Genomic DNA, 16422 nt, shown 5'->3' on the forward strand with positions numbered 1-16422 from the left:
GATAGAAAAAGGGCGGAACGCCAAAGTTTCACTTGGAGCATTCTGAGATTTTTTTTCTCCATGACAGGCTGCTGGCTCCCACTGTTAATTTTTATTTTTTAGAAAAGCACTCTCTGTATTAGCTTAAAGCCCTCAAGTTTACATTGGTTACTGTATTCTTTCAATTGCTCTAAACAAGTATTTTGGGTGACCTTTTTTATTGAATGCTAGACATCAAGTTGTTATTATTTTCATCTGAAAGAAGAACTTTTTTTCAGTAAGCTAGGCCCTATGTGTTCAGTAAGCTTGTTTCAGTAAGCTATGTGTTTTCAAGGCTTCAAGGTTTTATTGAATGCTATCTCTATACAAGTGCAAAGTAATGCATTCTTAGTCAGTCTTTTATTTTGTAATTCTAAGAGCAATAAACATATATTGCAATGTTAAGGAATTCATGTTTTTTTCATTCAGATATGTAAATCAACATGTATAAATTGTTAGTAGTCAATTAATGGGGAGATAATCGAAATCGAATCGGTCTGAAAAATTAATCGTTAGATTAATCGATGCATCGAAAAAATAATCGCTAGATTAATCGTTTAAAAAAATAATCATTTATCCCAGCCCTAGGTGACATGGATTAAAGTTTTGGAGTTACTTCGCGTAGTCCGAGATTAAAAAGTAATGGCACTCACGGTATGTTACTCCATTTGACAGTAATACCAAGGCTTGGGAGTATTATTGCAAGGTATTATCTTATTTTTTTAAGCATTTATTTTTAAGATGCTGCAAAGAAACGGGCTATTTTGCTTAGTTCTGTGAGCAGTCAGACATATAGTCTTACGAGAAATTTGCTTAGCCCCGACGAACCAGGTGATAAAGCTTAAACGAATTAGTGGAACTGTTGAAAAATCACTATAACCCCAAACCAAGTCAAATTGTGCAGTGTTTTAAGTTAAATTAATGAAATAGACAATCAAATGAAACGGTTGTGGATTATGTTACAGTGCTTTGTGAAGTCAAGTCTGCTTTGTCAATTCTTCCACATGTACAGTACATACATGCAGAGAATTGAAATTGCGTTACTCTCAGACCCATGGTACATACAGATATAGTTCAGTGGTGCCTGGGGCAGAAGAGGGAGGGGGGGGGCAAGTTCGAGAGCGAGTTCAGCTTCCTGACAGCGTGATGAATGAAGCTTTCCTTCAGTCTGCTGGTCCTGGCCTGGAGACTCTGCAGTCTCCTCCCTGATGGCAGCAGACTGAAGAAGCTGTGTGATGGGTGGGATCACCTGTGATGCAGAGGGCTTTGCGGGTGAGACGGGCTCTATAAATGTGCTGGAGGGAGGGGAGAGAGACACCCAATGTTCTTCTCAGCTGCTCTCACTATGCGTTGTAGTGTCTTCCGGCAGGACGTGTTGCAGGTGCCATACCACACTGTGATGCAGCTCGTCAGGATGCTCTCGATGGTGCCTCTGTAGAAGGTGTACATGATGGGGGCGGGGCTCTGGCTCTTAGTTTGCGGAGGAAGTAGAAAACCTGCTGTGATTTCTTGGCCAGTGCTGTGGTGTTGTCGGTCCAGGAGAGGTCCTCTGTGATGTGTACACCCAGGAACTTGGTGCTGCTCACTTTCTCCACAGTCGTACAAGCGACAGCAGTCCAGCACACTCAAACGTAGATCAGCTCATCAAATTAGTGACCCAGCGGAAGGAACTGCCAGTGCTAGGCAATAAGTTTTCACTTTGCACAATGTCAATGTCAATGTCACCTTTATTTATATAGCGCTTTAAACAAAATACATTGCGTCAAAGCAACTGAACAACATTCATTAGGAAAACAGTGTCAATAATGCAAAAATGATAGTTAAAGGCAGTTCATCATTGGATTCAGTGATGTCATCTCTGTTCAGTTAAATAGTGTCTGTGCATTTATTTGCAATCAAGTCAACGATATCGCTGTAAAAAAAGTGTCCCCAACTAAGCAAGCCAGAGGCGACAGCGGCAAGGAACCGAAACTCCATCGGTGACAGAATGGAGAAAAAAACCTTGGGAGAAACCAGGCTCAGTTGGGGGGCCAGTTCTCCTCTGACCAGACGAAACCAGTAGTTCAATTCCAGGCTGCAGCAAAGTCAGATTGTGCAGAAGAATCATCTGTTTCCTGTGGTCTTGTCCTGGTGCTCCTCTGAGACAAGGTCTTTACAGGGGATCTGTATCTGGGGCTCTAGTTGTCCTGGTCTCCAATGTGGTATGGTACGATAAAAACCTTCATAATCATCGGGAAGAAGGAGGCGGGAACCAGCGGACAATCAAATGATATTTTAATGATCAAAATAAACACAAAATAGCGCGTCAGCCCCTCATGGACGACTGACGCGCACAAATAAAAATCAAAACACAAACTAAAACCCAGGCCTGGTCCTCTCTCGTCCTTCACTGTCGTTGCTCCAGTTTTATATCCTTCCATCTCCTCCATGGGACTCGAGACCGGTGGGTCGAACAGGTGTCGCTCATCTCCAATCACTCCACCGGCCTCGCTCTGTTCCCACATCTCTCGGCCCCGCCCCACTCGTCACATGGTATAAACTCAAATTCCAAGAGTGTCTCCAATCACCAGTGAATGACACAGAAGTAAATTTTGAAGTGGACAGGGGCTGTCACTATTATGTCAAGTCAAAATATGCCAAGTTAGGGAGTGTGGGCAAAGTTCCGGAGCTAAAAGATTGTTATCTTAACCCCTGAAAACTTATACGGGTTAGTCAGTAAAAATACTAGGGGATGGTAAATCAAGTAAATACAGAAACCATGACACTTCAGGAGGTGTTGACCAAACATGAAGCTGTCTTTAAAGAGGGCTTAGGGACATGGTCCCCCAGCTAAAGTCAAGTCAAGTCACCTTTATTTGTATAGCGCTTTAAACAAAATACATTGCGTCAAAGCAACTGAACAACATTCATTAGGAAAACAGTGTGTCAATAATGCAAAATGACAGTTAAAGGCAGCTCATCGTTGAATTCAGTGATGTCATCTCTGTTCAGTTTAAATAGTGTCTGTGCATTAATTTGAGATAAAGTCAACGATCGGTGTAGATGAAGTGTCCCCAACTAAGCAAGCCAGAGGCGACAGCGGCAAGGAACCGAAACTCCATCGGTGACAGAATGGAGAAAAAAACCTTGGGAGAAACCAGGCTCAGTTGGGGGGCCAGTTCTCCTCTGACCAGACGAAACCAGTAGTTCAATTCCAGGCTGCAGCAAATTTAGATTGTGCAGAAGAATTAAATTAAAACCATTAATTAAACCATGCTAATGTACCTCCACTGCACTTGTGATCGATAGGATACATCTTCATTCACTGCTACGAACTGATGGCGGTCATATAAGTACGATTTAAACCATGCTAATGCACTTCCATTAATGCCAACAAAGTGTTCAAGTCTATGCAAAAGAATGTTGTGGTCAATTGTGTCAAACGCAGCACTAAGATCCAATAAAACTAATAGAGAGATACACCCACGATCAGATGATAAGAGCAGATCATTTGTAACTCTAAGGAGAGCAGTCTCAGTACTATAATACGGTCTAAATCCTGACTGGAAATCTTCACAGATACCATTTTTCTCTAAGAAGGAATATAATTGTGAGGATACCACCTTTTCTAGTATCTTGGACAGAAAAGGGAGATTCGAGATCGGTCTATAATTTACTAGTTCTTTGTGGTCAAGTTGTGTTTTTTTGATGAGAGGCTTAATAACAGCCAGTTTGAAGGTTTTGGGGACATATCCTAATGACAATGAGGAATTAATAATAGTCAGAAGAGGATCTATGACTTCTGGAAGCACCTCTTTCAGGAGCTTAGATGGTATAGGGTCTAACATACATGTTGTTGGTTTAGATGATTTAACAAGTTTATACAATTCTTCCTCTCCTATGGTAGAGAATGAGTGGAACTGTTCCTCAGGGGGTCTATAGTGCACTGATGCGATACTGTAGCTGACGGCTGAATGGTTACAATTTTATCTCTAATAGTATCGATTTTAGAAGTAAAGTAATTCGTAAAGTCATTACTGATGTGATGTTGGTAAATGTCAACACTTGTTGATGCTTTATTTTTTGTTAATTTAGCCACTGTATTGAATAAATACCTGGGGTTATGTTTGTTTTCTTCTAAAAGAGAAGAAATGGTAAATGGACTGCATTTTTTTATCCAAAGCGCTTTACAAATTTGCCTCACATTCAGCCATTCACACAGTCACTTACACACAGACTGCGGTGTCAGCCATTCAAGGCGCCATCCAGCTCGACGGGAGCAGCTGGGGTTAGGTGTCTTGCTTAAGGACACCTCGACACTTGGTCAGGTGGAGCCGGGGATTGAACCACCAACTTTCCGGTTTGTAGACAACCTACATGAACCACTGAGCCACTGCCGCCCCTGTTCTGAAAGAGAAGAAAGGTAATCGGATCTAGCAGTTTTTAATGCTTTTCTGCAGGATAGGTTACTTTCCCGCCAAGCAATACGAAATACCTCTAGTTTTGTTTTCCTCCGGCTGCGCTCTATTTTTCGGGCTGATTTCTTTAGGGTGCGAGTATGCTCATTATATTATGGTGTTAGACTGGTGTCCTTAACCTTCTTTAAGCGTAAAGGAGCAATCGTATTTAAAATGCTAGAAAAGAGAGAGTCCATAGTTTTGGTTACATCATCAAGTTGTTCTGAGGTTTTGGATATGCTAAGGAATTTGGATACATCAGGAAGATAACTTAAAAAGCAGTCTTTTGTGGTAGAAGTGATTTACATTTACATTTATTCATTTAGCTGATGCTTTTATCCAAAGCGACTTACAATTGCTATAAATGTCAGAGGTATAATTGCTATAAATGCGCCTCTGGAGCAACTAGGGGTTAAGTGTCTCGCTCAGGGACACATTGGTGTCTCACAGTGGATTCGAACCCGGGTCTCTCACACCAAGAGCATGTGTCTTATCCACTGCGTAGCTGCATAGTTTCAACACCATCAACATCAATTCCATGTGACAGTATTAAGTCTAGAGTATGATTTCGACAATGAGTAGGTCCTGAAACGTGTTGTCTAACCCCAACAGAGTTCAGAATGCCAGCCATCTGCAGCCAAATCTAACTTGGAAGTAAAATCACCAAACTCTTTAATAAAGTCTTTATGGTGCCCTGGTGGCCTGTATACAGTAGCCAGTAGAAACATCACAGGGTTAATTTATCATTAACATTTGTTTCTCTGGATAGTGTTATATGAAGCACCATTACTTCAAACGAGTTATACTTGAAGCCTGCCCTCTGAGAAATCCTGAAAACGTTGTTATAAATAGAAGCAACACCTCCACCTTTGCCTTTTAGACGTGGCTCATGTTTATAACAGTAATCTTGGGGGGTGGACTCATTTAAAATAATGTAATCATCAGGTTTTAGCCAGGTTTCTGTCAAACAGAGTACATCTATATTATGATCAGTGATCATATTATTTACAAAAAGTATTTTCGTAGAAAGGGATCTGATATTCAATAAGCCAAGCTTTATCATTTGTTTATCTGTATTGCATCTGTTTTTTATTTGTTGAACCTCAATTAAATTGTTACTCTTAAATTGGTTTGGACGTTTTTTGTATTTTCTAGTTCGGGGAACAGACACAGTCTCTATAGTGTGATATCTAGGTGAAAAAGTCTCTATGTGCTGAGAATTAACTGACCTCTGTGACGGGAGGCAGCTAGCAGACGGTCGGTTTAGCCAGTCTGTCTGCTTCCTGACCTGGGCCCCAGTTAGTCAAGTATAATTTGTTTGTTTGTTTGTCAGTTAGTTTGGCAGCCATATCACCCTGGAGACCAAGACCAGTTTCCCACTGAAGCTAAGCAGGGCTGAGCCTGGTAAGTACCTGGATGGGAGACTTCCTGTGAAAATTAGGTTGCTGCTGGAAGAGGTGCTAGTGAGGCCAGCAGGGGGTGCTCACCCTGTGGTCTGTGTGGGTCCTAGTGCCCCAGTGTAGTGATCTGGACACTATACTGTCAACAAGCACCGTCCTTTGGATGAGACGTTAAACCAAGATCCTGACTCTCTGTGGTCATTAAAAATCCCAGGATGTCTTTCGAAAAGAGTAGAGGTGTAATCTCGGCATCCTGGCTAAATTTGCCCATTGGCCTCCGACCATCATGGCCTCCTAACAATCCCCATATCTGCTGATTGGCTTCATCACTCTATCTCCTCTTCACCAGTAAGCTGGTGTATGGTGGGCGTTCTGGCGCAATGTGGCTGCCGTCGCATCATCCAGGTGGATGCTGCACACTGGTGGTGGTTGAGGAGATACCCTGTCTATGTAAAGCGCTTTTAGTGCCTAGAAAAGCGCTATATAAATGTAATGAATTATAATTATTATTATTATTATTATTATAAACTCTAAGACTATGTGCCATATTTCTAGAGAGAAGAGTAGCGCCACCCCAGGAGGGATGAAGACCATCTCTTTTCAACATGTCAGGTCTGCCCCAAAAGCTCGTCCAATTGTCTATGAAACCTATGTTATTCTGTGGGCACCACTTAGACATCCAGCCATTGAGTGATGACAATCTGCTATGTATCTCATCACCACGGTAAGCAGGGAGGGGACCAGAGCATATTACAGTGTCTGACATCGTGCTTGCAAGTTCACACACCTCTTTAATGTTATTTTTAGTGATCTCCGACTGGCGAAGTCGAACATCATTAGCGCCAGCATGAACAACAATCTTACTGTATTTACGTTTAGCATTAGCCAGCACTTTTAAATTTGCCAAGATGTCAGGCGCTCTGGCTCCCGATGAACATTTGACTATGGTGGCTGGTGTCTCTATATTCACGTTCCGTACAATAGAATCACCAATAACTAGAGCACTTTCATCAGGTTTCTCAGTGGGTGCATCACTGAGTGGGGAGAACCTGTTTAATGTTTTGATCGGAACAGAAGAGCGGTGTTTTGACCCATGACTACGCTGCCTCACCGTCACCCAGTTGCCCTGCTGCTGGGGCTCTGTTTCCGGAACCGAACAATGTACAGGAATCCCTGAGCTAGACGCATCCAAAGCCGTATCTAGAGCCCTAACATTCTTACTGTCCTCAATTAAAGTTTGTATGCGTGTCTCTAATTCTGAAAACTTCTCTGTCAGCCTAACTATTTCCCTGCATTTATCACATGTGAATCCCTCATCTGCGACAGAGATAGATAAACTGTACATGTGGCAAGAGGTGCAAGAAACAATGATAGGAGAAGCCATTACTCACCGTGCTTGATTAAATATTCTTACTGCGGTTGTTTGATGAACTTGTGAAAAACTGGAGCGAGAGAGAGGAGAGGAGAAAAGAAAACAGCGATAGGTTCGAATGAAAACGCTAATGACAAGCTAATGACAAGCTAGCGAGTGCTAACGCTTTGCAGATGTAATGCACTCACAGATATAAAATAAAAGTGAACGATCAAAATTAATCTGAAAAGATTGATCGATAATATCAGAAATATAGTGTGAATTAAGTTATATTTTATCACTTTAGACAACAGAGAGTGATAGTAAGATAAAGATTCTAGAGAAAAAAAAAACAGCTACACGGAGCTACGATCAGCTGCAGCAAGGCCAGCAGGAAGCAGAGAAAACACAAATTTGATTTTGACAAGGATGTGGTGCCAAGGTACTGTAAGCCCAGGCCAGTCCCTTGTGCACTAAAGAAAAAAGTGGAAGTAGAGTTAGAGAGGTTGCTCAAGGCCAACATTTTGGAGCCTGTCAAATTTTCAGAGTTGGTGGCACCTATTGTAACCATCCTTAAACCAGATAATTCAGTAAGGCTTTGTGGAGATTGCAAACTTACCATTAATCAGGCATCCAAGCTAGAGCAGTATCCAATTCCCAAGATCGAGTACTCATTGGAAAATTTAGCACGGGGGTAAAAAATACAGTACGCATGATCTCAGTCATGCATATCAGGAAGTGATAAGGAGTCTTAAAGATATGTAACACTGAACACTCACAAGGACACGAGACTGCCGTTTGGAGTGGCTTCCAGTCCTGCCATTTTTCAACGAATCATGGAGGGGTTACTACAGGGTATGCGCAGATCAGCTCTACTCTCTAACGTCACTGAATCTGTTGTTAAAAATTAAGCATCCATTCATTATATCATCATGCAATACTAAGAATTAGAATCATTGTAATGTGTCGATCAAATGTAGGTGCAGGTGGATAATTTGAAACATCTGACTCAGGTGATGTTTGAGCTCATCCAGCAGTCTCCAGCAGCCAACAATGGAGCGTGGACAAACTAAGTAATTAAATCATTCAAAATCATTTAATCTGCGTAATATGTTCTGTAAAAATGATATATAATATTGGCAGCATATTCTGCGATAATATCGGCTAAACGGCTCTACATGATTTATCATCATGGTATCATAAGACTGTCACACACCTGGACTTATTTTGTGTGTTTTTTCCCCTGTGACCCAGTTTCTGTCTTCCGTGTGTGGTTTTGATTAGTTCCCAGGTGTGTCTAGTCATTTCCCCATGTGTTCCATGTCCCTGTTAATTTAGTCATGCCATCCACCTGTGTTTCCCCAATTATCCCTTCTATAAAAGCCTTGTCCTTTCAGTTCTGTTTTGTCGGGTCTACTCGTCTAAATGTCAACTTGTCTACTTGTCACCTGTTACTTGCCACTTGCCTCTTGCCACCTGTTATTTACGACTCACCTTGTTTATGTTTTATTTAATAAATCCTTGTTTTGTTTATCCCTCGGCTCCATGTTCCTTCCAGCAGCATAAGCCGTGACAGAAGACCCGACCTGAAAAAGTTAAAAACTGCGTGTTTTCCCTCCGTTTTGTTTTCCGTTTTTTTTCACAGTCTTTTTTCTTTCCGTAGTGTTTCATGGATCCCCTCTATCGCCCCGAATACCTCCTCCTCCTGCTGGAGCAGGAGGGACTGTCTCTCGAGGACCATACCAGACGGTTTCTCTGGCTAGCTAATGCCACCAGCTACCCGGACCATGCGCTCTGCACCTTTTATTACGCCAGCCTGAACCCTAGGTGCAGAGCGTTGTCGCCCGAAGATGGTCCTCGGGAGGATTTCGCCGCATTTATAGAGTGGAATCTGGTGAGAAATGGGTCCCCTCTCACGGTCGGCCCAATGGAGGATCTCGCCAGGTCCACTCTGGACCCAGAGCCCAGCCTACAATCTCCCCACGGTACGAGGCATAAGCCCGAGCCCACCGATGACGGAGAGCCAGAGAGCATCCCGTCAGACCAGGTGCGAGAGCCGGCGACACTGCCCACCACGAGGGAGCAAAATATGGAGCGCCAAATGGGTCAAAATGAGGGGGGTTCCAATTCACCTATGCCAGATCCTCTGTTAAGCCCAGGAAGGGCTCCTGATCTTCCGTTAAGCCCAGGACGGGCTCCTGATCCTCCTGTAAGCCCAGGATGGGCTCCTGTTCCCCCGTTAAGCCCAGGACGGGCTCCTGATCCTCCTGTAAGCCCAGGACGGGCTCCTGATCCTCTGTTAAGCCCAGGAAGGGCTCCTGATTCCCCGTTAAGCCCAGGACGGGCTCCTGTTCCCCCGTTAAGCCCAGGATGGGCTCCTGATCCTCTGTTAAGCCCAGGAAGGGCTCCTGTTCCCCCGTTAAGCCCAGGACGGGCTCCTGATCCTCCTGTAAGCCCAGGACGGGCTCCTGATCCTCTGTTAAGCCCAGGAAGGGCTCCTGATTCCCCGTTAAGCCCAGGACGGGCTCCTGTTCCCCCGTTAAGCCCAGGACGGGCTCCTGATCCTCCTTTAAGCCCAGGACGGGCTCCTGATCCTCCGTAAAGCCCAGGACAGGCTCCTGATCCTCCGTTAAGCCGAGGACGGGCTCCTGATCTTCCGTTAAGCCCAGGAAGGGCTCCTGATCTTCCGTTAAGCCTAGGACGGGCTCCTGATCCTCCTTTAAGCCCAGGACGGGCTCCTGAACCCCCGTTAAGCCCAGGACGGGCTCCTGAACCCCCGTTAAGCCCAGGACGGGCTCCTGAACCCCCGTTAAGCCCAGGACGGGCTCCTGATCCCCCGTTAAGCCGAGGACGGGCTCCTGAACCCCCGTTAAGCCCAGGACGGGCTCCTGAACCCCCGTTAAGCCCAGGACGGGCTCCTGATCCTCCGTTAAGCCCAGGACGGGCTCCTGATCCTCCGTTAAGCCCAGGAAGGGCTCCAGCCCCAGAGCTTACTCCAATGCCTGCTCCTCCAAAATTCCCACCCTCCCACCCACTCCTGCCTCCTCCTCCGCTGTCGTCTGGCTGCCCCTCTGCTCGCCCTCAGCCTACCATCATTGTGGTGCGAGCTCAGCGGGACCGCCATCCTCCAGCGACGCCTTGGTCGGCGTCTCCCTCACCTCCGCCTCCAGCCTCTGAGGCCTGGACTCCGCCTCGGCCCGTTGACCCGTCGGCTCCACCATGGCTCCTAGCTCCTTCCTCTCCGCCGTGGCCCGGCAGTCCGCAGGCTCTGCCTGGCTCCCTCGTCCCTCCGGCTCCGCCTTGGTCTGGCGTCGTCCATCCTATGCCTCGGGACTCCACTCCTCCGGCTTCGTCTCATCCCTCCGGCTCCGTCAGGCTCCTTCATCCCCTCGGCTACACCTCAGTCCTCGGTCACTCTGGCCTCACCGCGGCCTTCCGGATCCACATCGCCGCGTCAGTCACCAGAGCCACCTGTTCCGCCTAGGACCTCCGGCTCCTCCCCGTCACCCTGGCTCTTCGGCTCTCCGTCTCCGCCTCGGGCTCCTCCTCCACTTGCTCCGTTGCCGTGGGTCGAGTCCCTGGAGTCAGTGACCATTCCTCCTCCATGGCTCCTTCCACCGTCGGCCCCACCTTGGGCCGTTATGGCTGTGGCCTGGGTCCTGCTGGGTTCCTCCTGCTTCACATCCTTCCTGTCTCCTCCCTGGCTCCTCCCTCCGTCATCTCCTCCCTGGCTCCTTCCTCTGTAGTCCCTGTCTGCTGGCCCCCTCCTGGGAGGCTGTCCTCCACCGGAACCTCCTCCCAAGTTCCCACCCTCGCCTCCCTTTGTTGTTTCTACGGTGCGAGGACGCACCTACCGGGAGGGGGGAGTACTGTCACACACCTGGACTTATTTTGTGTGTTTTTTCCCCTGTGACCCAGTTTCTGTCTTCCGTGTGTGGTTTTGATTAGTTCCCAGGTGTGTCTAGTCATTTCCCCATGTGTTCCATGTCCCTGTTAATTTAGTCATGCCATCCACCTGTGTTTCCCCAATTATCCCTTCTATAAAAGCCTTGTCCTTTCAGTTCTGTTTTGTCGGGTCTACTCGTCTAAATGTCAACTTGTCTACTTGTCACCTGTTACTTGCCACTTGCCTCTTGCCACCTGTTATTTACGACTCACCTTGTTTATGTTTTATTTAATAAATCCTTGTTTTGTTTATCCCTCGGCTCCGTGTTCCTTCCAGCAGCATAAGCCGTGACAAAGACAACCAAGTCTTCTGAAGTTATTGTTTTGGTTTTACTTTTCATGATGCTTTAATGGTGTTTTTTTATTTTTTTTACTTTAATTAGAAGTAATTCTGCTTTATAATTCTTGTAGTTTTTGTTTAATAGGTTAAGGGATTTCAAAATAGATAGTATTAAATAATTAGTCATACATGTGTAATGTATTGATGGCAGTGTGTATGTGGATATATGAGTAAAAGGAAGAGAGAAAGCGAGGAGCCACTGAGGGTTTGAGTCCTGCATGATAGGGGAAGAGAGCATTCAAAAGCAAAGCCCAGAGAAAAGAGAGCGCGCCAGGCTTTATACTCCAGCATGGAACTGAAGCACACATGAGACATTCAGACTGAGCAATCTAGCTGCTCTCTCCTGACATTTGGCAGATGCTCCATACCTAAACATCTCATCCACAGGCCTTGATCACTATCAGCACTTCAGTGACTTTACGACTTCCAAATGGCCCCTTTTATTGATGAAGAGGAAAACAAATGTCTTTGGTCATCTTCAGCTCTGGATAGGCAGCAAGAAAACTGACCAGTAGTCAAGTTGAGAAGCCCCTATTTCATGCACCATTTATTTTCCACGTCCCAGCCAACTTCATGAGACTTGCAGATTACATTAATCCGCTTCAAAAGCTCTTGAATGATTCAGCAGCTGTAGAGTGACATGTTATGTTTTAAGGTTCTATGTATTGAATATTTTTTTTTTAAGCCATTAAGTTCTTTAACTGTAAATTTAGATGTAAATGTGTAGTAGACATGACACCCCACCCAGCTCATAATTTATTAGACCCATAAGCATGAATGAACCCAAATCACACACACCTTTCATCATGGTTGTCTGTTGGAGTTTGCTGGGTTTTGTGTTTATGTAGCTCCACACTGAGTGTTTGTTGGATTCTGTGAAACATGTTGAACAGTATTTCAGATCTTATGAACGCAGAGCGAGGTTGGGCAGAATACACGGAGGCTACTGGAAATGAACAGCAAACTGACAAACTGTGATGCATTTTTTAAAAGAATTGAACTGTGTAATTTGGCTTTGCTGTGGTGTTGATTATTATTTCATGAAGGTTACACAGGTTTCATAGCAGATAAACCACAGCATCTCAAACAGTTTAGGGAATGCATGAACTGATCAGATGTTTCAATGCAATGCAAGTTGATGGGATTAAAGTGTGTGCCATATGCATAAATATACATGTAGGTGCAATTCATCACATTAACCCTGATCATGTCACACAACCACAAACGGACATTTTGTGAGTGTGACAGTCTAGATGTATGTTGTGGCCACTATATATATAAATATATAAATATGTTGAGTATGAGATGGTTTATATTTGTGACCTGTCCTCTCTCTGTGTGTGTGTGTGTGTGTGTGTAGGAAAAGAGACTGCAGTGTTTGTCCTTCACGGCCATCAGAGAGAAAGAGTGGCTGATGGAGTCTCTCATTCGCTACATCAAAGTGATTGGTGGCCCGTCTGGACGAGAGGGGCTTCTAGTGGGGCTGAAAAATGGAGCTGTATGTGACCTTGAAAGTTATAGTTATTGCTTTGGAGTAATGCATTTTGTTTCTGTCCAATGCTACATGAATACAGCTTCTTTTCTTCCGTATCAGCAGTGTAAATGGTTCAGAATCACTGTGAAAGCTTTTATGTGTGTAGATCCTGAAGATCTTTGTGGACAACCCGTTTGCCATCACGCTGCTGAAGCAGAACACATCAGTGCGCTGTCTGGACATGAGCACGTCTCGCAGCAAGCTCGCAGTAGTGGACGAACACAACACCTGCCTCGTGTACGACATTCACACCAAGGAGCTGCTCTTCCAGGTCATGATGAGCTTCAGTCTGAGCCTGTGTATGACCTCTGACCTGGGTCCTGCCCTGACTGCTGTCCCTGTGCCTGTGTTTCCCTGACTCTGTAGGAGCCCAATGCCAACAGCGTGGCGTGGAACACGCAGTGTGAGGACATGCTGTGTTTCTCTGGGAGTGGATATCTGAACATCAAGGCCAGTAACTTCCCAGTGCACCAGCAGAAACTGCAGGGCTTTGTGGTGGGTTACAATGGGTCCAAGATCTTCTGCCTTCACGTCTACTCTATGGCTGCAGTGGAGGTGCCTCAGGTATGAGCTGGGCTGTAGAATACTGCAGTCATTGTACTGGACTACTGTACTTCAGTATTCTTTTGGGGGATTTGTATTTTGTTCGAGTACTATTTAAACTGACTAATTGTACTTTTACTTGATTACATTTATGAAGACAAAATAGTACTTTTTAACTCCTTGCAATCTTGAAAAGTACTTGTTACATTTTGGCATATTTATTTTATCTTATGCACGTTAAATATGATAAACAGCAGCTCAAATGTGTCTTTTCAAATTCAGTTATTTACAAAAGTTTGCCATCAGATCTGAGAAAGCATACTGAGGTAGCAGAATGATGTTTTATTAACAAAGTTTGGGAGCAGCATGTTCAGGTATTAAACTTAATTAGCTTGATAGTAAATATGCTGTATATACAGCCAACTTGCCTCTGTCCCACAACAGTTTTTGACTTCTAACTATTTCAGCTTTGGATTTGGTCAGTTCTCTGGGTTCAGACTGTAACTTGTCCCCTATCGTATCGAGGGCGCATAGTGGCCACAAAGGGGGCGTTTGCGGGAACCCTTTTGAATGCTCAAATGACGAATGGGACACACTATGGTCTTGTGGACTTATAATGGCTGCCGCGTGCACATGTCCGTTAAGTCCATGAGACTGAAAGTGCACATGAAGTGTTCCATTTGGGACCGTGCCATAGAACTGCAGCACAAGCCTATCAATTTTTTTATCTGTTTCATAGCCGCAAATATTTAGATCACCTCTCAAAAAAATAAAACAAAGGTATGTGAACAAAACGCAGTTTTGGCCATTTCCAATCCATATTAAATTACAAATTAAATTAAAATAAAAAAATTAAAAAATGAAATTTATGCATTTAGCAGACGCTTTTATCCAAAGCAACTTACAGTGCATTCAGGCTATCAATTATTACATGTATTATCATGTGTTCCCGGGGAATCGAACCCCCAACCTTGCCTAACAGTGCTCTACCAATTGAGCTACAGGAACACTATTAATATTAAGCAATTTTTTAAATCATTAACAGTGCGACAAACATTGTTAAAACACTTAAAGTGCCTTAATATTTATTTAAAACAGTAATATTAAAAGATCAAATTAAGTAATCACTATATTAATGATACTAATGATATTAATGTTAATGAATGGTAGGAATATGAACGCAATCTGCTTAATGGTTCATTGTTTTCCTTATAATTGTTTTCTATGGTAAAACATTTAATGTGACACTTTGCACATTGTGTTTATATTCTGGGTTCATATGCTTGCCTGTACAAATATATTCATCATCAATAAGGTGAATTTCCTATGAGTGTGACATAACGTAAAAACTATAAATAAAGGGATAGTCTATCAAAAAATGTAAATTATCTCATAATTTCCTAACAGTCATGCTGTTCCAGATGAATGACTTTCCTTCTTCAGATAAAGATTTTACAGTACGTGTACTTCCATGGTACATACATGGTAAATATCCTGTACCTACAGGGAAATGTGTGGTAACACAAGGTACTTACCTGAACTGTATGTAACTAATAAGAAACACGGCTGTACTTAACAGTTGTACATGCATGGTAATTAGTTTGTATGTACATAAAAGTGTGGGTACTTACAGGTAGTGTCTGTACATGGTAAGTAATTAGATACTTCACTGTAACTACTAATGTAAATACATGGCAAATATGTAGTACTGACGGACAAGTGTGAATGTACAAAAATGCACTTACATTATCTGTATATGGCAACTGATAAGAAACATTACTGTACATCCTAATGGTATTTACATGGTAAATATTTAGTACTTAAGTATGGTTAATAACAGCCAGAGGATTTCAACACATGATAAGTTGTAAGTGTTATTATGAGTCTAGTAGCTACTGTATAAGTCCAAAGTAAAATCTGTCTACACGTATAATTATTAGCAATGCACACCATCAAAAATCTCTGTTGAATCAATTAGTTAAGAGAATCAGTGACATTAAAGGAGGTAAGTTAACTGCAAGTACCTTGGTCCATGTTCTTACCCCCCAACTTGAGTCCTGCATAACTTATACATGAACTAATAGGTACATTCACCAGTACGTTCATAGTAAGTAAATGGAAATAGGACTGTAAAATAAAGTGCACCATTTTACACAAACATTACATAGTAATTACCAGTTCTTCCAACTTTGTTATAAGCTTAGTCCATATACACCACTATATGGCATATCAACTAGTAAGGACTGTAAAAGATGACATGAAAGCAATGTAGAATTAACAGTTCTTAATACACTACAGTACATACATAGTGCATCAAAACAATGACTTTATTTGTTAACCATTTTGTTTTTTCAATGGCATCAATAAGGACAATAACATGTTAGACGTCCATGTTAGTAATGCACTGTACAATAGATTGCACTATTGTGCATAACAGAGAAGAAACTTAAAAGAGCCATTTAGTTCCAAGTTATACATTGTCTATAAAACATTGTACTTTATCTGGAAACATAACACAAGACAGGGTGAACTTAGAGACAACAAAGTGAGGGGAACATTCACACTTTATTTTTTAATCAATAAAACGGGCTTAAAATAAATCTGAAAAAGATTACTTTTCTACATGGTGAACGCTGTATAAATGCTACTGCTGCACTGAACAAGACATCTTATACTTTTGAGCCAATTACTTGTCTTCTTTTTGGAATTTATACCCAATTGGTAGGAGCTCACGATTCCGTTTCATTTCAGTGATTTTACTCATGACTTCTGGTTTTGTATCCAGATATTCCTTGCACTTTTTTTGCATATTTCTGCAGAGTTCCACCCTGAAATTCTGGAATGTGCAGTTCAGG

At 43.3% G+C, this 16422-nt stretch overlaps 1 protein-coding gene across 2 annotated transcripts in view; it reads left to right on the forward strand.

The window, feature by feature from the left end:
• The window catches only part of ift122 (intraflagellar transport 122 homolog (Chlamydomonas)), a 135011-nt gene that overhangs the window by 65948 nt on the left and 52641 nt on the right, over positions 1–16422 (forward strand). For both annotated transcript variants that reach the window (XM_059523681.1, XM_059523682.1), the window contains exons 12-14: positions 12851–12988; positions 13131–13295; positions 13391–13588. In XM_059523681.1, coding sequence (XP_059379664.1) covers positions 12851–12988; positions 13131–13295; positions 13391–13588 — 501 coding nt within the window. The remainder of the gene's footprint in view (positions 1–12850; positions 12989–13130; positions 13296–13390; positions 13589–16422) is intronic.

The sequence above is a fragment of the Carassius carassius genome, chromosome 34 (genome assembly GCF_963082965.1).
Source record: "Carassius carassius chromosome 34, fCarCar2.1, whole genome shotgun sequence".
In the NCBI taxonomy this organism is placed as follows: Eukaryota; Metazoa; Chordata; class Actinopteri; order Cypriniformes; family Cyprinidae; genus Carassius; species Carassius carassius.